The 24,482-nt window shown below is 31.9% G+C and overlaps 1 protein-coding gene across 4 annotated transcripts in view; it reads left to right on the forward strand.

The window, feature by feature from the left end:
- The window catches only part of Cv-c (crossveinless c), a 517,053-nt gene that overhangs the window by 235,860 nt on the left and 256,711 nt on the right, over positions 1–24,482 (forward strand). For 3 of the 4 annotated variants that reach the window (XM_064218040.1, XM_064218039.1, XM_026641562.2), the window contains exon 2: positions 7,054–7,125. In XM_064218040.1, coding sequence (XP_064074110.1) covers positions 7,054–7,125 — 72 coding nt within the window. Of the gene's footprint in view, positions 1–279; positions 803–7,053; positions 7,126–24,482 lie in introns of those variants that run through there. The other variant, XM_026641563.2, reaches the window with a different exon arrangement.

The raw sequence follows: 24,482 nt of genomic DNA on the forward strand, positions 1-24,482 counted from the left end.
CATTCCTGTAGTCATATCAAACAAACTAGCTGACAAACTTTATCATGTTCACCGTACGTAACAGATAATTTGCTTTACATAACAAAACTAACGACTCCGTTTCTTGCTATGTAATTATTTACAACTTAGTAAATTGCCGTATCAAACACAAGTTCTTCCTAACTCGGCGGCGCGGCTATCGGTGACGTGAGCGATTAAAGGACGTAGGTACCGACTTGTTATGATAAACACTGATAATCTCATTCTAGACCAACACCTCAAGTGCACGCGCGTTCGTTTCTTACGACCGTGGAATTCCTTCTTTTTTTTTTTCATTTTTAATATAAGCGATTTCTAAACTAATCTCCTTTCAATGAAACTGTGTAGCCGGTTAACTTCGACAATAATTTCAAATAAAATTTCGTAATTGGAATTGTTTTAAAGTGATGTGTTTTGTTTACGTTATCGATGGTTTGAACTAGTTGACATAAAAAGACAATGCACGTAACCGTTATAACGTAAATCAAATAGTTAATTTGTATGCAAGTAATTCGATACGAACAGGTGGCGGTTAAAGTCGATAAAATTTGTAAACTTCGATCGTAATTCGTGACCGGTTTGTTGTGTAACTGTAGAAAATATTTAAAAAAAGTGTTAATTCGCAGGGAACAACCTTTAGTAGTGTTGTGATCGAGTTTCGTATGAAAGTGGTATGATTCAGTGTTTATGAGATGCGCGGGCGCGTGCCGAATCGATTTTTAGTGTTAAGTGATCGTTAGTGTAGCAATGAGTGTTCCTAATTTAAGCGCTGACCAGATAACAGGTAAAATTATATATTTTCCTTAACGTATCGATGTTTTTAGTCTGATTTATATTGGTATCGGTAAATTTTGTGATTCTATGAAATTTTCTATTTACTTTACACCTAAAACATGTGGTATAAACTGTAAAGCAATAATCTAAGAAATAAAGCTGACTAATACTGAAAATTTTACACTATATTATTGGTCATCGTTGTTGGTAAAGCATTCAAAACTCATCTGAAAACTTGTACATATTTATAATAATCGTGACATCATTTATCGTTATATATTTCTATTTTTATATTATCCTAACAGTGTTGTCACGAAGGCAATTAGTAGTAATCATAATGAGGCCAACCCATTGTGAGTACGTTTAAACTATAAAAAGTATCTACACTAATGTATATTTTTTGCGTAAATATAAAATAAATACCGTTACTTTTATTTATTAATGAGGGTCACATCCCTAATGTCCCAATATTATGAACGAGTTCTAATTTTAAAAATCGTATGATACACAAATATTTACGACCATAAATCTTGTATTCGAAAATCAAATATTTATAAATACTTATTTATTATCAATTTGTTTTTGATTTTTTTTTTTTGAACGAGGAATTTGTATATGAAGCTAAAGATGTAATACATTCAGCCAGATCTGTAAACAATGCGTTGTAAAAATATAATTCGATAAATATAGTAAATGAGGTTAGTGTGTTACTCTAATTAACAAATCAATGGAAGTATTAATAGCAAAACAAATAACTATTTACAAAAGCAACGATAACCCTTGGCATTCAAATTTTCCTGATTATATTTGTAATTGCTTGTCTATCCAAGGTTGTTTAAATTTGTTTCGATTTATTCTTAAAATTTAGAGTGTATTTTTATTTTATTTTATACCTATTTAAACATCTGACACGTATCATTTTTTAATTTAATTTCTGCAAATGGACCAGCAAATGGGCCACCGGTCGGACTGACAAACGAGACACTAACACGGTCGTCTCTTTCACTCACACTACTCACATCGTCGATGTGCAGCCAACCACAGGATCTAAGATGTATATCTCTTTCCATGTAATTGCACTGACTCAAATGCAACACAGCAATTGAAATACATAACGAACGGTATGTAAACATACCACTGCTGGGCTAAGACCTCGTCTCCCTTAAGGAGAAGGTTTTGGAGCTAATTATAGCACGCTGTTCCAGTGCGGTTCGCTGGATACACATGAGGCAGAATTTCATTAAAATTAGACTCATACTTTCCTCACGATGTTTTCTTTCACCACCGAGAACGTGATCTTCAATTATAAACACAAATTTTTAGTGGGTATTCCAGTGTGCCGCCAACATCTTGGGTGACCGGCGAGTCCCACATACTCCCCCACTTCCACGCGTGGGAAACGCGTAAAGCGTAACGCATTTTTCCAGCGAAAAAAAAAAGTATTTGTACCCGCAATCATTGGTTAAGATGCAGTGATGCGTTCAAACTACACGGCCGTCTCGGCTCTTCTAATTACAAATACATACATACGTGGCATTTGATACAGAGCATTGCTATAGTTATATCTTTAGAGGTTTCCGATTTTCATTTTATTTTGCTCATTATTACGTGTTGTCCTCCAAATGTCACTAATTAATTAGTATTTTTGTGTTCCGGCTTGAAGGGTGAGTGAGCCAGTGTACACTACAACAGACATCATCTCAGTTTCTAAGGTTGGCGGCACATTAGTTATATAAGAAATTGAAATGAAATGAAAATTTCATACGTTGTCAATGTGGTGACCACATACCATCGGATCAATTTGTTCATCCTACCCATGTCATACAATAAGTTAACAAACTAGGTCATAAAAAAATGATATTTTTTCAGTACAATATTTTAATAAATGCAATAATTATTCGTATTTAATAACACTAGTAGGTCGCACTCGAAACTTTGCGTTTTTTTCAACAGATTTTTACAAATTTCGAAACATGACAGGTTTTGTTTTGATTTAATCTCATTGTAAACTGACGACGTCTTCTCGCACGTTTGAAATTTGTTTTTTTTTTTTCTATACTGCCATAGCGCCGCTCTCTATCCTGCCTGTAACTTATTTCCGCTCTCTTGTTTTTTTTTAAATCGTAACAATTGGTTAATTGCAATCAAGAATCCGCTTCAAAATAAGACCATAACCGATATTTTATGTTCAGCTATCGTCCCATAATCACTGGGACAAAAATCGGCTAACGCTATTAATATATAAGATTTTAGTCTATCTTAAAATTCCATGTTTATTTTCGCTGCAATAGTCAGAAATCCGGTACTTAATGTTTGATAAAATTACCGTACATCTAAATATAGCACGTGAATCATAAATACACTTGTACAAAATACGTAAGAACATAATTAATTATTATTCATTTATAAATATCCTGTACGTTCATCGATTTAATAATATATTTAACTCAAATTGATTAATTAATACTAAATTTCTATTTTAATATTAATGATTTTTAAAATATAGTAATAACAAATTTAAGAAAAAGGAATTTTCATTTTTTTTTTTACATAAATTTTATCCTCTTTTCCGTCTTTTCTTTATTGTTCTTAAAAATAATGTCGAGTCTTAACTCTTACATATATTTGTAAATACTATTAAATATTTATTTTTAATTTTATTTTTAATAATCCAAAAAATATTAAACCTTGATTAACATCAAATCAGCTAACCTAACTTTGACCAAGGTTTCCAAACAAATCCACTTCAAAGCTTCAAAATTTAATACGATAAATTAAACCTTAGTTACATTTTGTAGATAACACAAATGTCAGAGATTTCATTACAAATTACTAACAAACAGTTAGTATTGAATAAATTCAAGTGGAATATTAATCAAAATTTCAACACGTACAAACTACACCGCCCATACTAAAAGCTTTTTATCAAAGCATTTGACGGTGGTCCACGATACATCTCCCGTCATACTCCTGTAGATAGGGTCACCATGAAACCGTAATGAAACCAGAGAGAAAATTGTTCTACGGATGCAAATAAATAGTTTCTTAAAAGCATTTTTTTTTCTTATAAATTAATTCCTTATTTAAATATATATTTTTTTGAACATGGTGATTATTAAATATGAACAATATGTTAATTTTTTTTATATAAAAAAAGAGTACAATAAATCTTGTATGTAGTTTATACCTATTCAATAATACTGGTTATTATTAAAATTTTAATTAATACCAAAATCATTATATAATTGTTTATATTTATAAAATTTATTTATGTACGATAATACCGAACAGATATGTCCATATTGGAACGACTTTAATAATTGTAGTCTTGTAAATTACATTGCCTTACCAAGTTTATGATTATATCATATGAACATACTATTATATTATATATATCATAGCTTTTAAGACTTTGTTGTCGTTTATACGGTTCGTACGCCACCATGGGTTCTAAGATGTTGCGTATATTTTATTATATGTAATTACACAGGCTCACTAGTAACTCAGTAGTAAAATACAAAATGTGATGTGGTAGAATGATTGGCTTGTTCAAATCCTTTCTTTCGATATATTAAACAGGAGCAACAAAAGCAGAAAGAACAGCCTTGTCGAAAAATTAGCCACTTTAAACATTATTTGACAGTCATAGAACTAAATGATTGGTCATAATAGTGTAAAATATACATCTTGTGTGGTCCACCGTACAGAATGCCGGTGAAAAATAACCCACACGCAACACCACTTAAAATACGGACCTCTTGTGACCTTAACATTGGATTACATAATGAGTTACGCATAATTTAGATGCGGTATACGAATAACTTTGAAAGCTCATTTTTTATTTACGATAATCTATTTCGATGACAAGATATAATTTATTTTTATTAATTGTCAAATGCATAGCATTGCTTAATAAAATCAATTATCCACCACCTGCCAAATCTTTTACTTTTAATAGTCGGTTTTTACTTTTAGTTGGTAGGGCTTTGTGCAAGGCCGTCTGGGTAGGTACCACTTAAATATTGGTGAGTTTGCTAGTATGACTACAGGTACAAGAGACATAAAGAATGATTAATATTTCTTTCAGCACCAGTGTCTATGACTACTTAACATCACTTGTCCCATTGGCCAGTCCGCCTACTTATATAATATTTAAAAAAAAACGTATAAGTTTTGCAGTCAAAGCAGTCATTAAAGTTTTTCGCAATCGAATTAATAATGCACTCATACACATTAAACAGAGGATAATTATTTTTTATAAATATATATAAATATATTATTAGCTTCCGTTATGTCTTCTCTCGGTAGAATCTGTATTCCAAGGCCGCGCTAGCTGAACTTTTCATTGAATCGCATTTCCAATCCCAGTGGGCGAAATATGAACCACCTCCAATTTATACCGAGTATTTTTAAACAATGTTGTACATCGATACTGTAAATAATATTTATTATATCTTATATCCGAGCATCATCAATATTGGAAACTAAGATGCTTTGTCCCATGGGCCAGTTGAGCTGACTCACTCACCCTTCTTAACGACAAACACAATAATACTAGTATTACTGTTTGGCAGTAGAATATGAGGCACCTGCCAAATCACAAAGCCCTATCAAGTAGCCTAAGCATCAAGTAATAAAATAATTAGAATATTATTTGGATAGGTGCTCACTTGTTATTGGAGAGATCACTGTTTAGAATACCGCAGTCTTTGCGTGCCCATAATATAGGGCAAAAAATTGTATTAATTTTTTGTATAATTTACGTGTACTATTTAGGTAAAATGCAAAAAAAATAATTAAAAGTCTCATCCAATTTACGAAAAACATTCGCACATCCATATTTCCTATAGTTTCTTGCATATTATATAGACATTTGTAACCGTCAAACGCACAATAGGTCTGATTGGCCCTATGCCCTATACTAGACTGCAGACCACGCATAACCAGTTACCGATGAGCTGTGTGTGTTGACCTGTACTGTTATAAACGGCTTCTTATCCAAGGGCGAAAGGGTTCGCGGCACGTGGTCAGGCTTATTAATATTTATTAGGAGAAAGGCGTTTTGTTTTTGAATCATTGTTTGTTAAACCTTTTTTTATCGTTCGCATAAACGCAAGCTAGCCTGGTATTTTAATAGATTTTTTTATTTGGAGTAGATGATTTAGATTAACATTAATAATGTTTCTGATTTTTAATATATATAATCGTAGCTGTTTGACTTGATCGATGTTAATTTTTTTGAAAGATATATATATATATATATATATATATATATATATATATATATATATATTTTAAATTAAATCTATGTACACGACCTCTGTGGTCGAGTAGTGTATACACCGGTTTTCATCGGTACACCACTCCGAGGTACCGGGTACGATTCCTGGCCGAGTCGATGTAGAAAATATCCCGCTGAGTTTCTTTCGCCGGTTCTTCTCAGGTCCGAGGTGCTAAATTCCGAACCGGTGGTAGATTTTTGACAATCAATAAGCAAGTGTAAACACTTCTATATTGAATAAAGATTTTTGATTTGATTTGATTGATTTGATTTGTTCATTAGCTTCCTATGTTGTCTTGGGTCTGGGTGTTCGTGGTACCGCCGTTACTTCTGATTTTCCATATCACAAGTGCTTTAGCTACTTACATTGGGATCAGACTGATGTATGTGATGTAGTCCAATATTTATTATTTATTTATAAATAATATATGTTATGTTATAATAACAATGTTTAAATAACATTTTATGTTTGTGATTTTTTATTATTAACGATAGTATTGTGTCTGTTTGTGTATCTCATTCGCACTATTCAATGCATTCAATACGGACATTGAAATAATCCTACTATATTTTATACATAAGTACTTTTATATATTAATATATTCATGAATTTTCCCAATTTATACTCGTCATATTATTTTCATTCACTTTTTCCCATATATTCCCAATTTCTTTACTGCCCATATGACTTATGATGTTATTTTATAAAAGTAACTTTAAATAAATTAGTAAGATATAACACAATAACAAAATCAACAGTACAAATACAATTTAAGAAACTATCTAAAATGTAAACACGTATTCCACCACTTCCTCCGATTTATATATATCTAATTATATGTTATATAGTTACATAATTACATGGGATATAGTTTTATATGTTTACATAAAAACCATACTATTAGTTTACGTAGAGTTTACTGTCATCACGGTTCGAAGTAATTAAATTCAGTTGTTTTATTGTGTCATTATTGTTTCAGAGATCGAAGCAGCGGAGGCTTGCAAATGGCTGAGAGCTGCCGGATTCCCGCAATACGCACAGATGTACGAAGGTTAGTTGAAAACAAATCACACAAACACACACACCTCATTTTAACGCTGTTCCACCAGGCAACGATACACGAATATGTACCCGTTAGTGATTTGTTTTCGTTAAAACATTGCACTCGAACGTTACAAAAACGTTGCCAATTTTTTTATCTTATTGATTGTCTATACAATAAGATTAATTTAAAAATTATCATACATGAGCTGATGATGAATATTTATAATAATTATTTGATGTTTATTTCATATTAATTAGTGGGGGCTAACATCGTGATATCTTGCAAGGTTATTTTTGCTGCTTATTAGGTCCAACAGCAAGGTAAATTAAACTCTAAACCCATCGCCTATGGAGAGAATGCTCTTTGCCTAGCAATAACACATTTAGGAACATTTGATAAGGAAGTAATTAACTCCCATATCAATAAATTAAACGCTATAAATATTGTTTATCATTACTATACTTCTACATATAATCTAATCAATAGTGTTCGAAGAAACGTCCAATCTTCCTTAATAACGCACACAAGTTTACTTGTATGTATAAGTAAACGTAATTTACACACACATCAAAACGTTTAAATGAAACAATCCGGGTATAACGCACACGTCTCAATAAAATTTGTCTATTTTAATACATTTACAATATCTGCGTATCGATAATGTGCATAGTTATCAACGAAAACACACACTATAATACAATTTAAATTATACAAACATGTCATGATAATATTGACGTCGTATAATAGTTACATCACCGATACAATTAGTTTGTTTATAACTAATACTTTATTTAGCCGGATTTGCAAAATTCGCACACATACAAAGAATTTTAAATAGAGAACGTAATTGACACTTATATCATACATATTTATAGAGATATCTTTGTGTTGTTCACACATCTGCTAGATAGGACGTACAAATCAGTCGTTATAAACCAACAAAATGATAATGTATTACAAATAGATACATTTGTATAACGTTATTATTGATTTATGTTTTTCAATGTAATTATTTTAATCAGCAAAAAGTAAAGTAACAGTCTCTAAATTTTCAACAATTTGGATAAAGCTTTCCATTTGTGGAGCAGTTGATTTACAAGTTTACAACATATGAAGTTAAGGAAAAGCTTATAAAACGACATATTACTATATAAACAAAGTATATTTCATTCATTTCATTCATTCATTCATTATGATAAAAAAGCTTAGGCACAGTAAATAATAATATTTATATAGTTCATATTATTTAGTAAATTTAATATATATTCCAACTGCAGATGAATTGTTGTTTAGAGAATTAAAAAGTACACACTTGAATAATATAAAATTTTAACAAAAAAAACTGACTATAAATAAAATTCAGGCCTACAAAAAAAAAATTGGTAAGTATTTTTGCCTCATGCGTTTTTTTTTTTAATTATATGGAACCAAAAGGGGAACCAAAAACTTATAAAATCGGTTCATTTAATTTAAGATAAGATTGTTAAGATTTCACGAGTGAGGCAAAGAGTGAATTCTGACAGATCGCCCTGCTGCACGTAACAACTATAATGCTTAATAAACCTTATTTATCAATCTTTTTTTACATGATATATAAATTATTGAATGATATATAAATTGGTTAAATAAAGTAGGTATTCACTAAGACACACTAGATTTATAAATAAATATTCTCGTATAGGTTGTCAGTTAATAAGAGGGTAATCAACAGTGTTCCTGTTTCGCTCTCACTTAATCGTCTCCGCGTACGTAAGACAGAGTCAGATATATTTATTATGACCTAATAATACATGAATGTATTCATGTATATTTGTGTCCAAACAAGGACGTTTAATGCGATCCCGACCTGCCTCTACGATCTATTAATCATACTTATCCATTGAAATGCGTTTGGATAAAATTGTGAAGTCATTCAAATACAAAAAGCATTTAAATTGAATGACGGTTTAGACATATTTTTTTTTTCTTAGCTATAACTTATTTATTGTATTGTTGTTATTGTTTTATAATTTTATCCGTAAAATTGTAAATTTATTACAAGTCAATGATTCAATCACTAATCTATTTAGAAGGAAGAATATATTCTTCAAAATAATATTGCTTATAATCTGTGACCAATGAGTACTATTGTGAATTAAAAGCGTATGCTTTTAAGCGATATCGCTTAGAGTCAAAATTTCGGTTACTTTATTCAATAAATGATTCATTTTGCTTACATGCAGAAGATTTTTTTCAATTTGACGTTTAAATTTTTAAAAACCGGCGGTTTTTCCGAACCGATACGACTTAGGAACCTTCAAGAAAAGAGCGTACTCTTTCCTGAAAGGCCGGCAACGCACCTGCAAGCCCCCCGGTGTTGCAGATGTCCATGGGCGGTGGTAGTCACTTTCCATCAGGTGAGCCTCCTGCTCGTTTGCCACCTCTAGAATAAAAAAAAAAAAAAATTTTTATTGACACGCTTTAACTGTGATCTTCAGATATTCCCTCTACTATCCGGTGTTCGTAGCCTCCTGATTTGTATTTGACAAGTCATATGTAGCTTTGGAATTACGCCTCTAACCAATATTATTCTCTACAAAAATAACGAATCGTGTCTTGTTTATTTATTTACATACTTAAAGTAACCTTTAATAAACACTTATCTCCAAGATGGCGTTCTATATCAAAACAACTTCAGGTATAAATTTTATGCATTGTTTTTTGGCATTACAAAATAAACATATGCTAATTTATTAGTATGGATTGAAGATTTAAATAAAATTTAACATCCTGTACGTATCACGGTAACGAAGTCCAGCTATAGATGAAGCCAAATCCTTCTCAATTGGTCGCTACTCTTTGGTACATTCGTTGTCATAATGTGGACAAGACTTAAAGTTTCGTGCTTATTTAAATTTAAGCAATTTTAATCAATACTATATAAAACAATAAACATATTATTTTCTTGATTGAAATAAAATTACTTATACCTATTATCGAAAATCATGTTTTGTTAATGTATTAAACATTAACGGCTATTCTAAGAAATAGCTGGTAATCGATTTTCTCTCATTAGTTTCGCTTTAAATTAAAATAGAATTTGATTGCGAGATAAAGTTTTAGTTTTAGTATGTATGATTAATCTCGGTGAATTAATTTTGTGGGGAAACCTGCTAGTGGTCCACTATCATTAGAGGCTTTTGAGACATATATACACATACTAAGGGATTGGAGATGCGTGGAGCTTCAAACCGTCTCCACAAAAAGGAGAGTAGGCTTTAGTCCAGCAGTGAGATAATAGCTAAGCTATTACTTAACAGTGGTTTTAACGAATCAGTTACGTCAAAACTGTTTCCATTCACGATGGTATCACTTCTTAGATATTATGTAAAGAAAAAAAAAATCCAAAACTAAAATAAAACTTAACTGATTAAGCATAATGAAGCAAAAATAAAATTAATGCACACATCCATTTTATGATATCTGTCGCCGATGACAGTTGTCGAAATTATCCTTTAGAATATATAGAAAAATGCGGAGTCATACTTGTGTATGTGACCGAAAGATTTTTTTTTTCTAGAAAGTATAACTGTTGTAATTGATGTTAGATTTTCGAACTTGACTTATAAAAATGTATATTCATTTGTCATGTATATTCAATTGTCAGACATTTTTAGCTTCTTCTGGAATTTGCAATCTTATAGATTGCAAATTCCGAAGATTTTATCTGGGTTCAAAGTAACTTCAGATAAATAATGGGTTTTCCTGTCAAAATTCCGTATTGGCGCGTATTGGACTCACACACGCTCTTGTGAACACTCCTATGACTCGGAAAGTATGCTAACGGATTTATTCTGTATCTAAACTCTCCTCGGTCGTATTGTATTCGCTGTTAAATAGGATTACAAGAATGAGGGAGCAACAGGGCCAGTCTGAGAAATCTAAACCCCTGAATTCAATAAAAAATAGGGGTCAATACCCCTCAGAAAAATCGTCTATTTGACAAAACTAAATATGTATAGACAATTTAAACTATCACAAATTTCTTATATTTGTTAAGTCGTCAAAAAACTTAGCTTAGAGGTAGCCCCAAATGTTTCAAATATAATCAACTGATTTGCCAATTATATTCAAACTATCATATTTATTAATTTCTCATAAGTTATTTATGCAATAAAACTTAATTGAATAAATATGATCATGCAAATCCTGTAGCTCCGACTGCTCCTGGGGAGATGAGATTTTTGTGAATCTGAGTGCACTAGTGTTTACAACACTAGTGCACTCAGATTCACAAAAATCGTACCATCTCCTGTAGACCGCAGTTGGCCCTATACTGTTGTCTAGTGTCATGGTCGAAATTGGTAAGGCGCTGACGTCATAACAATGATGATGTCACAGCAATCAGTTATAGAGTAAGTCATTAGTATGGACGTAAGTTTATTTAGTGATATTTGTTTTTCAGTTATGATCGTGAATGGAATTGCGTATTTTATAAATTTATCTCAAAGCAACCGTAACCTTGGTATTCCTGATGAATGATTTAAAGAAAAAATACGATATATTCGACATGTTTAGCGATGTTCTGCTAATGCGTTAGCTTTATGCCAACTATTCTTATGTAAATATATTTACTCAATCAGCTGATGATGATTTATAACTTAAATATAAATATCCGAGACCTGATAGCCTAGTGGTTACTAAACGTGAATCTTAACTGATGATTCAGAGTTAAAAACCGTTTCAAGCTCCAATAATTTGAGTTAGTAGAAGTAATTATTTATGAACAAGTGGCATATCACCTTAGGTCCCAAGGTTGGTGACGCATTGGCGATTTGGAATATGATATGACGGTGGTTACCACTTACCACTACCACTTAAAAAATTGATATGAAATATTAGTGGGAGCTTTACTTTAAATAGTTTTTTAAATGACGATTTAAAAGTGCTTTCTAAAAGCCTACTTGAATAAAGTATATTTTGATTTGATTATAATTTATTTATATCTACTTTAAAAAAAACTATTTAATTTAAATATTTTTGTGAGCATTCATAAAAATATTTAGTCTATTTAGCTGTGACGTCACATGCAATCTTTAGTTCTAGCTTAAATTCCCAGTAGGTCTTGTTCTTGACTATACTTTAATATGCCGGACATCGGCTCTGTTCCTATAAAATCGTTAGAATACTCAGAAGATGAACGTATATTAATAAAATAGATATTATTCCAAAGCGTATGCAACATTTTTATGCGTCACAATCGTTTTACTCAAGTGTTACATACACAACGTTGCACTCAGATTCGATATTAACATCGTGGTACCGAAGTAGTTTTAACTTAAAATATCAACACAATAACAAAGAAAAGCATCGGAAAGTTTATTTTTATTGGTCGACTAGTCTTGAAAACTTACTCCCTTCGCTTCCAAAGTAATTTAAATTCAATACACAAAAAATTGCACGGCAATACATCGATGACTGGTCCGTCGTTTCCAAGACTATGACTTAACAGGAGCGTGAATTTTATGCAATTGAGTCACGGCGCCATTAGCTCCCATTTCTATAACTAATCCCCATGAACACGAAACAAAAGCTTCGAATCTCGGAAACTCAATACTCAGACCCTCCAATACAACTCACGTATGGTTTATGATAACCGTTCGAGTCCTTATCGTAATCTTTGATAAGATAACGTATTGAAGTTCTTGTATTGTATTTAATAGCGGCTCGTGTTTGTTGAATTCTTTGACGCTGATATATAAGATTTCCTATAATAACAAAACACCTCAGACTGTTTTAACGGAATGGCCCAGAGGTTAGAACAGCTCGGCGGTAAAAATAAATAACATGGGGGATGTACATATGTGTCGGATGAAGATCTTCCGCCCGTGTCCACTAACCCATATTCGAACCGTCTCCTCTAAAGGAGAAAAGGCCTTAACCCAGCAGTGGAACATTTACAGGCATTATATATCTTTATTTTTAATAAAAATAATAATAAAAATGCCACATTACATTAACAGCATGTAAATTTGGGCTGGGCTAAGGCCCCCTCTGCCTTTGAGGAGAAGGTTTGGAGCATATTCCACGACGCTGCTCCAATGCGGGTTGGTGGAATACACATGTGGCGGAATTTCGTTAAAATTAGACACATGCAGGTTTCCTCACGATGTTTTCCTTCACCGCCGAGCACGAAAATATTAATTAAGCAAATTAAGCGCATGAAAATTCAGTGGTGCTTGCCTGGGTTTGAACCTGAAATCATCGGTTAAGATGTACGCGTTCTAACCATTGGGCCAGCTCGGCTCTTAAGAAATGCCACATTATAAGAAATTAGAAATATTCACTCTTGCGAGTGGGGACGATAATAAAGCCAGGGATAGTATCGATCCTGTGAATTTTTAGATCGCTAGACACCCCTTAAACCAATTAGACCAAGAAATTATTCGATAACAAAGTCACGAATTAATATTTGTTCGTTTTCATTGAATATATACGAACGATAGAGTTTTATACCGTTTTATCCTGTATAATCTGAATTTCGAGTAGCATCGGTTTTAAAACTCAGGGTGTCATCTAAGGTTCAGAGGATGTCATGTTCGATTGATAGATCAATTCAAGTCAGGTGGTCTTCCAGAGTCAAATCCAGTATATCTTATCTTTCATGGTTTTTAAAACGTCGCCATAATTGCCCACAGCAAGTGGTCCGCCCGTCAGGTAGTCTATATCTTACTTTACAATATTGCTCATTTAAGTGAGTCAATCATGTCTACCTAAGATTCTCTTTAAAGTTACCCCAAGCGTTAGTTATAGTACGACATTTCATGCAAAGACTGTGTCTGTATATTTCCGTTTCACTTGATTATAGACCTTTTGTGAAGGTTCCCTAACTGCTTTCGACCATTCTATCAAGAAATATTATAATATAATGTCTATTTCTTCGCGTCCTAACCGAACTTCGGACCGAATTGCTTCTTAGATACGAAAAGAAAAGCTAACTGCCAAACTCCCGGTTTCTATAGAGAATTCCTTGACCAAAGACTCAATTACTTCAGTTACCAATTTGATTTATTCTTCTTACAATATCTTAAAGGTTGGAAGAGATCTCTTTTTGAAGATAAATCCAACTTCGTGCATTTTTTTATGTTTTAATTTAGTTATAGTCTTTGTACGAATCTTCGTATGAAATAAAGATATTTAAAACAAGAGTTTTGGTTGGCTCGACCCGAGATTTAAGGCCCATAATTCGGGAGTACTGAAATCTAGCTTAGGTTTATTTATAGTTATGTCTTTAAGCACAATTTAAAAACTCAGACCATTTTTTTTATTTAACGTAGTAAAAAAACTGTCTGAAACAATTAAATTAGTAATTTCTTTATTCATTAAAATAGTAAAAAAATAGGACTGCCAAACTTTTACTTTCATTGCAGACAAAAAACACTTATACTGAAATTGTTAATTTACAAAAATATGGTTCTACTTATTTCAAACCTACTGTTTTGTTAAAATAAATTAAGCTTTAGTGCCACTGTAAAAATGAATAAGGTACGGGGCCGTAAGTTATTTGTTGGCAATACAATAAAAAAAACCGTTTCAATAGAATAGAATATATAAAAAAACGTAACATGTTTTAAAAGTCACAAGCTTATAATGATATTATTTTTAAAACAAATCTATTGATTTTTTAACAACATTTCTAGACTAAATGTCAAAATGAAATCAATAAATAATAGAATCTTGCAATTTAAAAACAGAACAAATTTTTATATTATGAAAAAAAAGAATCTTATCAACTTGAGTATACTTGTGTCATAAAATAGGTATAAAATAATTTATGACATTCTTTTACCAAAACAAAACACAAATAAAACAAAACCGATTAGTCTTATCGTTCAGGTAAACGTTTCTTGTAAATGTCTACATTTTATAACATTAACACAATCAAATAACAACCTTGTTTCTTTTGAGTTAAAGTCTAAAAGGTGTTGAAATAATTTTGCTCTAACGTGACCTAGACAAGGAAAAATTATTGCTGGTCGAAAACAAAATAAACAAATTTGAACCTTATGCTTAAATTATAGGGGCTATTAAAAACTAATAGTGGTATCTTCACACAGGCAGGGGGTCGGCGATTTTGACAGGGGAATGAAAACAGATATGTCAAAAATATTTTTATCTGTACCGATTAGTATAGACCTCAGGTACACCAGTGTTGTGGCGTGTGTGATTGGATGGACACACAATTTAGTGACCATTTGTCCGTGAAGTATTATAAGATTTGATTATTTGTGATGGTTAATTTAATTACACGTTTGTTATTATCTGTGCTTTTTCAAACAATCGATACAGTGAGTTACATATTTTTGTTATCCAATTCGACTTTTAAAATTATTTATTTTGTCAAAGGTGAACGGAATTCTCGAAAATGTGTATTTACACTATCATGTGAAATTTTACACCAGAAACACCCAAGTTCGATGACATTCCTAAATAAGATGTTTCCGCTATATTTTTTAAGTGCTTACAAAGCGTGTTTACAATCGGTATCATTCGTTTTATGCAACAGTTCGTGATATTTAACAGTTAGGAGTTAATTTCGATTTCATAATATAACAAATATATATATTTAAAATCTGTTTGATAAAAAAATATATTGCTCATACAAATCTTTACAAAATCTAACAGTATTTAATACTAGGTTATTAGTCATGTATAGATAGATAGGCGCTAAATTTTTAACGTGGTCGGGCTCGTTGGTCTCATGGCTAGATATAATGCTGCAGATCCCGAGGTCATGCGTTTAAGCCCTAGGTCGCGCCAACAAAAAGGTAAAAAAGTTTGAATTGCTGCAACAACGTAGCAAGTTACAATAATTTGGACAGAATTTCGTGAAAAATATGTATGTGCCAAACTTGGCTTTGGGATCAAACAGAGTCCAAGTGTATTAATATCAAATATACCAACATCAATTATTCCAACATCCATTTTTATATACAAGATGTTGTAATAAACTCAACAAAGTTGGCCACAGAAAGTTGGCTCTACGAGAATTTAGCGTAAATAGGTCATGGATCTACATTAGGGATAATGCCTCTTAATATTTTAAGAGAAGCAATTATTTATAAACATTTACACATTAATATGTATATTTATAAATTCGCTAGACAAGTGTTAAGTTATGTATTGAACTAGATAATTATTTCATAGGAGACCCTCAAGATGACAGACCTTTAGACCCCGAGATGGTTAGCAATAACGCAATATAAAAAAACAGAATCATTAATTTAAATATAAAATTGTTTCTTTAGTATTATTTTTTAATATCAATTTGTGAAATTAAAAATATTGTTATTTAATTTAATCCTTATATGAATACTCTAATTATTAAGAGAGGAGACAGGCTAGGTACCCTATGCTCTTTCCTGCCCCCTTTCCATACACGTGTCAACATGTATGCAAATTTCATTATAAATGCTAGTTTCGTGAGTTATGCATAAAAGATTCAAATTTAACCCATACATGCCCATAACTTTTTGACACCAATTTAAATAATCTAAACATATTATGTTGTTTATTAAAGACCTTAATTAGCTTTGTAATAGTGATTTTTAGTTTTGTATTATGATTTTTTTAAATTTAAGCGGATCGAAAAGGACCCCATGGGCAGATAAGGGTTGAACGTATTTGCTTAAATATAAACACGGTAGTATAACATAACCTCGGATATGGCAATGTATTTTTTTAAAAACAAAATAAAGTTTTATGAATACGGTATTATTCCAACAGCCAAAGGCCAAATAAAAGGAATTATATTAATGCAATTTACGTGTGTTACAATCATGTAGTGTGTTACCAGGAATATAGATCACACGTACAGTGGTCTCTTTGTATCCAGCCCATATGTGTTATAACCTTGACTGTTTCGCATTAAACAAATGCGTATTAAATACATACATACGTGTTTATTTATTGACTTGCAGCCGACTCTCCTCTGTTCAAAGAATACATTTTCTCCTTGCGTAATTACTCATATCAAATTCTTGAAACAGAAGTCTTCCTTAGGATTTCATGTAAATCCATTCAGCGGTTTTCGTGTCAAACATACACTCGCATAGACATATTTTCAATGTATGCTTGGCTTATGTTTAATGTATTCATGTCACTCACGGTCCTGTTTGAAGGTTCATCATCATCATTCGCTTGCTCTTATCCCCATAAATTTGGGGTGGAAGCATTTTATAAACTCAATAGGTACTATTTGACAGTAATTTGCCACGGGTCTAACGCCAGAATTGATGTTTTTTTCGGCAAATTGGTTCGACACGAGTTTGATTGATGAATGCTTTAACAATTTTTTTATGATATTGATTTGCGGGCGTGCAAGTGAGCCATACGATGGTTAGTGGTCACCACCGCACATAGACATAACAAAAAAAATCCTTTAGTCAACTCTCACGAGACTTATGGATTGTAACGTGCCTCTAATCAGAAAATGGAATAGTCTTGTGTCAATGGCACTGTACTGTAACTAATGTATCATGTCCCTTGTGTCTGTACTTACACTGGCTCACTAACCCTTCAAACCGAAACATAACAGTGCTAAGTATTGCGGCTTGGCAGTATATTATATGATGAGTCGTTGCTACCCACAAGGACGGTGCACGAAGCAAACCACTAGGCCAAATCCGATTATTTGGTAATAACCCATTTGATATTTGATTTCAAATAAATCCAATGATCGCTTAACTGGCATTTTAGTAAGAATCATATCAGTGGTTTTGTATGACTAATTACCTACCTAACGGATCAAATCTTTATTTGTTTAACACAGCAATTACATCCGGTATCAGCTGCAGGAATCTTCGAAGTGGAGGGTTTTATTTAATTACTGCCCTGCGATAAGTTTTTATTCACTGTTTTCAAGCGCTATTAAAGCGCTGAACTGCTCTCGCTGTTATTCGCAAGGTTAGGTTCTTTTATATTACTTTTTTTCGACACTTCGAATCCGAACACGACTTTGAGATTAGCAAAGAAAAATGTCTTAGTTGACGATTTAAGTTAACTTAATTAAGAAATTACAGAAATTTTCATGCGACATTGAATACAATAATTATAATATTTGAAGGACTGATCAAAATTGCGTATCCCGTTGAGTTTTAATGATTATATATTTTCAAATTTTATCCTAGCACATGAGGTTGTTTTCGCGCGTTTATTTAACACGATGAAAACATTAAAATAAATTGTTCAAATTTGACCCTTTATCAAATTCTATGTTTGCAATTTAATCTAAAATTATTAAACATGTGAAAGTACAGTCGAATACATTTATTTTCTTAATCTATATATATAATTATTAAATTGGAATGTTTGTTTGTAATATTAAAATAACCGCTTTCAACTAAATGCTTTTTTTTATCGCATAGGTTGGCGGACGAGCGTATGGGCCACCTGATGGTAAGTGGTCAACACCGTCCATAGACAAAGGCGCTGTAAGAAATATTAACCATTTCTTACATCTGCTATGCGCCACCAACCTTGGGAACTAAGATGTTATGTCCCTTGTACCTGTAGTTAAACTATACATGTATACACGGTACCAAAAAAACATTTTTTTTTTAATTATTGTGTGTCTGTCTGTGTGTTTGTTCCGACAAATCTCTGGAACAGCTGAACCGATTTTGACGGGACTTAAATTGGCAGAAAGCTGATGTAATAAGGAGTAACTCAGTCTACAACAATAACTTTTTAGTTAAATTCAAACGCGCACTAAGTCGCGGGCACAGCTAGTATTATATAAAAGCAAATCTGAGTGATTTCTATTAAATTTCCCCGGTTACGCTCTGTCAAGCGTACTCGTACTCTCACTTTCTTATAAAGGGCTTACGAATAAGACTACGACTTTTATGATATAGAGACATATTTAAAATTACGCTAACGTTATTGAAACGTACGCTTTAACCTAAAAAATGCTTTCGAAAATAATGAAATTGCGAAAGTCATACATGTTTTTTTTCCTTTGACTACAAGATATTGTAAAGCCGTGAAGTATAATAAGAGCCAGTTATAATATGGTTTGAACCCGCAATCATCCCTTAATATAAATACGTACGCATTTTAGTCACTGGGATCTCTAATATTTTCATAAAAATAAAATTGAAAACTTATATAGGTACAATCAGAAAACGAATATCAAGAATATATTTAAAAAAAAATTAAATTAAATTCGAATGTTAACGAATTTGAAATAATAATAAAATATAATAATTATTTATATTCTAATATTATAACAAATATAAATGAAAACAATAATGATCGTTTCTCCGTCAAAACTAACTCATAATCACTGATATGAAAAATAAAATAAATTATATATAAATAAAATATGTAATACATTTGATTAAGAATTACTTGGATAATAACGCAGATAAAAATGACTGATCTATTTTATAGTTCTTTGACCTCGTTTAACACAAAATATAAAGTAAAACTAAACTCATATAAATGAACCGGTTGTCGCCTGCAGCTTCGTGTTATAGGGCTTGGTCAGGGATTAGGCATAAAAAGTAGTCTATGTCTGTTACGCATTCACGGCTACCACTGAGCTACCATTGAGCTACCACTGAACCGAATTTGATGAAATTTGTTATAAAGCAAGCTTGAACCCCAAAGAAGGTTTTTTATACATAAAACCTACTACAAATAAAACGAGAACAAAGCCGCGGGCGTAATGTCATAAAAAATCGTATATATAATTATTACGTTCAGATATCTTACAAAAAAATATAACCTTAACAAATAATACAGAATTGAGTCATCTTTACAACTACATACAGAACAAATGGCAATTATTATATACATTTCTGCGCTAGTGCCTGAGATAAGATTTAATAATAAAAACACGATTTATGAAAAAATGAATCGAAACCATAAGTAACTTCAGACGTCAAAAGAAAAAGCAAATGAAAATGAAACTAAATATATAAAACAGGTACACGGGCAATATCAGAATGTCTATTCGATATAATAAAATTCCATGCCGGCACTCGACTCCCCGGGCGACGCAGTTATAACATAGTTTAATATTACGTATATAAATGGAAAACAAGCTATTTAAAATCAAATATTTATTACTGAAATTGAGATCAGGGAAATCGGTTCTAAAACGATTTCATTATTTGGAAAACGATAAAAAACGCCTTTTACGTATCGCACTATCGTTCTAACAACATTCAATCCGAATTCATTTCACTCGATCGTTTCGAACAAATCAAAAGCAACGTACACATTTCCTTACAATCATCACAATATAAACAGTCTTTATTTCAATTATGATAAAGTTTATAATCGTATGTATATTTCTTTACTAGCTGACAGAGCGTCAATTAACAGCATACAAAGGGCGCTGTTCAGTCGTCCGTGTATTCGATTAACTGTTATAAATGAATCTACGTTCAATGAATTCCCTTTTTCTGCAGTCGACTGTGAACATAAGCCATAATAGATTTGTTGCTTTCTTTACGATCCAGTGAATGGTGTATTCATTTCCTAATAAAAACCATTTCGAATGATAGAATGAGCAAAATAAATGACATATACGTTGGTAATCTTGCTCGGTCGATTAAAACTGTATGTGGTACCGAGTGAATGGGTACCACCCACTAATTACTTCTTACAGTGATAATATTTACGAGCGACGTGACGTTCTTTTGTAATCAGTACACCACGTCGATTTACGATTTTGATTTCGATTACGATTCACATAATATTTGCTTTCAAAATTTCTGAAAATCGATTATTAAAAATCACCCGAGAATTTTTAATCGTCTACGAACGGAACGTCTTACACGAACCGATTATGTGGTTGTTTTTTTTTTTAATTACAATATCCAAACCAGCCTGTTTGCAATTCGAATTTTCTCTTGTTTTCGTTGAAACTTTTAAGGGTCAGTGCAACCAATGATGTTGCAAAACTCAACAAAGAAAATTTGTCAAACCACAAGCCTGGGGTCGTTGTTATTCATTAGGAAACATTCTTCAAGCTCCGAAGATTTACTTAGTAAATATCTTAACAAAACTCTCTCTTATTTTCTTTGCGTTCGCCTTTTGTTCTTGAATTATTTTGTTTTATAACAACGCTAAATTCTCCAAAAATATATTTTTAGTACAACTTTGTTATGATATAAAATTGAAAAAAAAAACATGTTTTATAAAAGAATAAAAACGTGCTTTTGTATATATCTGCCATGAATCGCACTGCTCTTTATTTTTATCAGAAAATAATCTGATACGACTTTTGCCCTATGCATTGCACGTTAATAAATACTATACTACAAATATTCACGTAAGCCAGCAACGGCTGAACAAAGTTTCGTATAGGATGAACGATACGCGTTGTACATAAACAGAACAGGCTTAATTTGGAAATATAGGATTTCAATCACTAAATCATTTTTGTAATATTTTATCTCAACGATTTTTACTGACATAGACATCAACTACTATTTCTTTTTATTATTCAGACGTAGCTCTACGTGGCTCTTCCAGAATATCGTTAGAAATATAAACGAAACGCATGAACACACAATATATCAATTAAGATTCTAAAATGTTGTCCAATCCTCCTTTTCTAAAGATATATAGACACACTAAAAAAATACACGTTATCTTTTACCACAAGTTCAAATCATAACATTCTATGTCAATACGGCCACACTTGTTATACAGGCGTATCGATTTGTTTACCGAAAAACTGCGACAAAAGAATTCTAAACCTTATACACAAAGGTTAAAAAAACCATACAAATCGAAGCGATCGACTCTAGTGAACCTCAAAGCTAGATTTATAAACACTGGTCCAAAGCTTTGTATTTATAAACACGACGAATAAAATCCGTCACATTTGCATGAAGCATAAGTTCGGAATTTAGGATGAAAGCGGAGTCGCTGGAGCATGCATGAACAGACCACTGCGCGCAAACTAATTTTAACCAACCGATACACCGCCTGGTCATTGTATAAGGTGGCAAAATATATGAAAATATTCACTGTAAAATCTGTACTAATATTATAAATGCAAAAGTTACTCTGTCAATCTGTCTGTTGCTATTTCACGGACAAATCATTTAACCGTATTTAATAAAATTTGGTATGAAACAAACTTGAACCCCAAGGAAGGACAGAGGCAACTTTTCTATTCATAAAACTAACGATAAAAATCAAGAGCATATCGTCTTCATAGGTGAACTCCAAGGAACGACATACGCTAAACATAAGCGAAGCTGCGGGCGACAACTAGTTATTTATAAATGATAGCAAGGATAGCAAGAGCAATTAATAATACTCGTAATTTCTAGCGCAATTACGAACAATTTTACACTACTTTTATAAAACAACACGCGCAATATAAGTTTGCCTGTCTAAAGTTCTCCAAATCTAATAATACGGTAGTGTACTTTCCACTACCGCAACCGCACAACATGTCTGCTTGCATAACGTAATTTACTGTATGCACTTTAAATTTAAAATGCGGTCACTTAGGTCGTTTATATTCTTGAAGAGGCTTATGCTATGGAATATTACCATACATAGCGCTAGTAATTCTTAAAAGGTCTAAGTCATAGTAAATGTCATATATATTTCATAGAAAAATAGCTTTATAAAGATCGATTATATGTGATACGGTATGTTTCCTATTTATATTTATTCAAGTGCATTTAATCGGACTTGTTTGCAATTCGCGGAAGGGTGAAACGGTTTGAAAAATAGTTGTGATTATACGGTATGTTCACAAATACCGATGTGTGATTCATTGTAAATAACCGATCATACTTTTAAGACTTAACCTGTTAATATCCGTTTGCGAGACCAATTCTTCTTTTAGCAATAAGTCTTAGAGCTTTTCTGAATGCTTGATTTAGTGCGAGTCTACCGATGTAATGTGGAATTTTTTTTCTATCATAGAGTCGTCCCAACTATGTGCTCGATTCAGCCCAATATCTTCAATTCTATACTTGTAATTACATCTGCCTATATTATTAACATTAATATTATATACATTTACGTAAAATTTTCATCGACTGTAATTATAATAATCAGTACTTTTAATCAATAAAATAAAAAGAATAATAAAAAAAATATTTTATCAACAAAGGTAATTTGTAAGATCTTACTCGAATCTCACTCGTGAAATGCCGAGAACTGAATAGCGGTGACACGCAGTTTTGAACCGTGTTTCCATTAAATGTTCTGTTTATAATGTCGATCACTTTCTGACATTTCACGTTTGGATCTACGGTGAGTTTCGAGTTAAATACACCGATGTTTCTACAAAAAGTCTTGATCGTCGCCTTGATCTTAATCTCAATATTAGTTAAAGTTAATGTGTTAGATATATAAATTATCTACTATAATTAATCCAGGCGATAGTCTAGGAAACTCATTACAAATGAATCAATTATATTATAATTATTAATTAATATCAACTGGTTTATGGTATAATGAGTATTCTATGCAACAGAATGACAATTACATGCAATTTAAAACTCGTTACCCTTCAAAAAAACATAGTAGGATTGCATATTTAGAATTTAATAAATTATCCACCAACCCGCGTTGGACCAGCGTGGTGGAATAAGCTCCAATTCTCCTCAATTGGAAAGGAGGCCTTAACCCAGCACTTTTACAGAATGTTACTTATTTACTTTACTTAAATACATTTTATAAATAATATTTTTGTTGTTAAAAATGTTGTGTTATTGTTATAATTTACTTGTAAAGTATAAAACATATAATAAAGGAATTGGTATATAACCATATTTTCAATAATATACTCCTTCTCTAAATGATAAGATCGGTCAACAAGTTAATTGTTAAATGCACTTGCAATCAAATCGCATTAAAATTGAATCGATCCGGATTGCGAGAGATATGCATCGAAATTGCATGAATTGTTTCCATTCTAGGCAATAGGCTTCAACTATCAGAATGTTGTATTAACTTGTATTCGGTTATTCAAGTGCATTAACGGTTTATCCGAATAATATTAACAATCTGATAGATCTGGCAATAAAATGTCTCTCTTTAAAAAGTGTCATATTAAATGATTTACTCATAAGTCATGTTGTTTTGACAAAATATACGTAATTATAAAAGCCTGCTTATTAAGATAATAGCTATATCTATACTAATATATAAAGCGGAAGAGTTTGTTTGTTTGTTTGTTTAAACGCGCTAATCTCAGGAACTACTGGTCCGATTTGAAAAATTCTTTTTTTGTTGAATAGTCCAATTATAGAGGAAGGCTTTAGGCTATATAACATTACGCTGCGACCAATAGGAGCGCAGCGACAGTGAGAAATGTTGCAAAAACGGGGAAAATTATT

The sequence above is a fragment of the Vanessa tameamea genome, chromosome 20 (genome assembly GCF_037043105.1).
Source record: "Vanessa tameamea isolate UH-Manoa-2023 chromosome 20, ilVanTame1 primary haplotype, whole genome shotgun sequence".
Classification (NCBI taxonomy): domain Eukaryota; kingdom Metazoa; phylum Arthropoda; class Insecta; order Lepidoptera; family Nymphalidae; genus Vanessa; species Vanessa tameamea.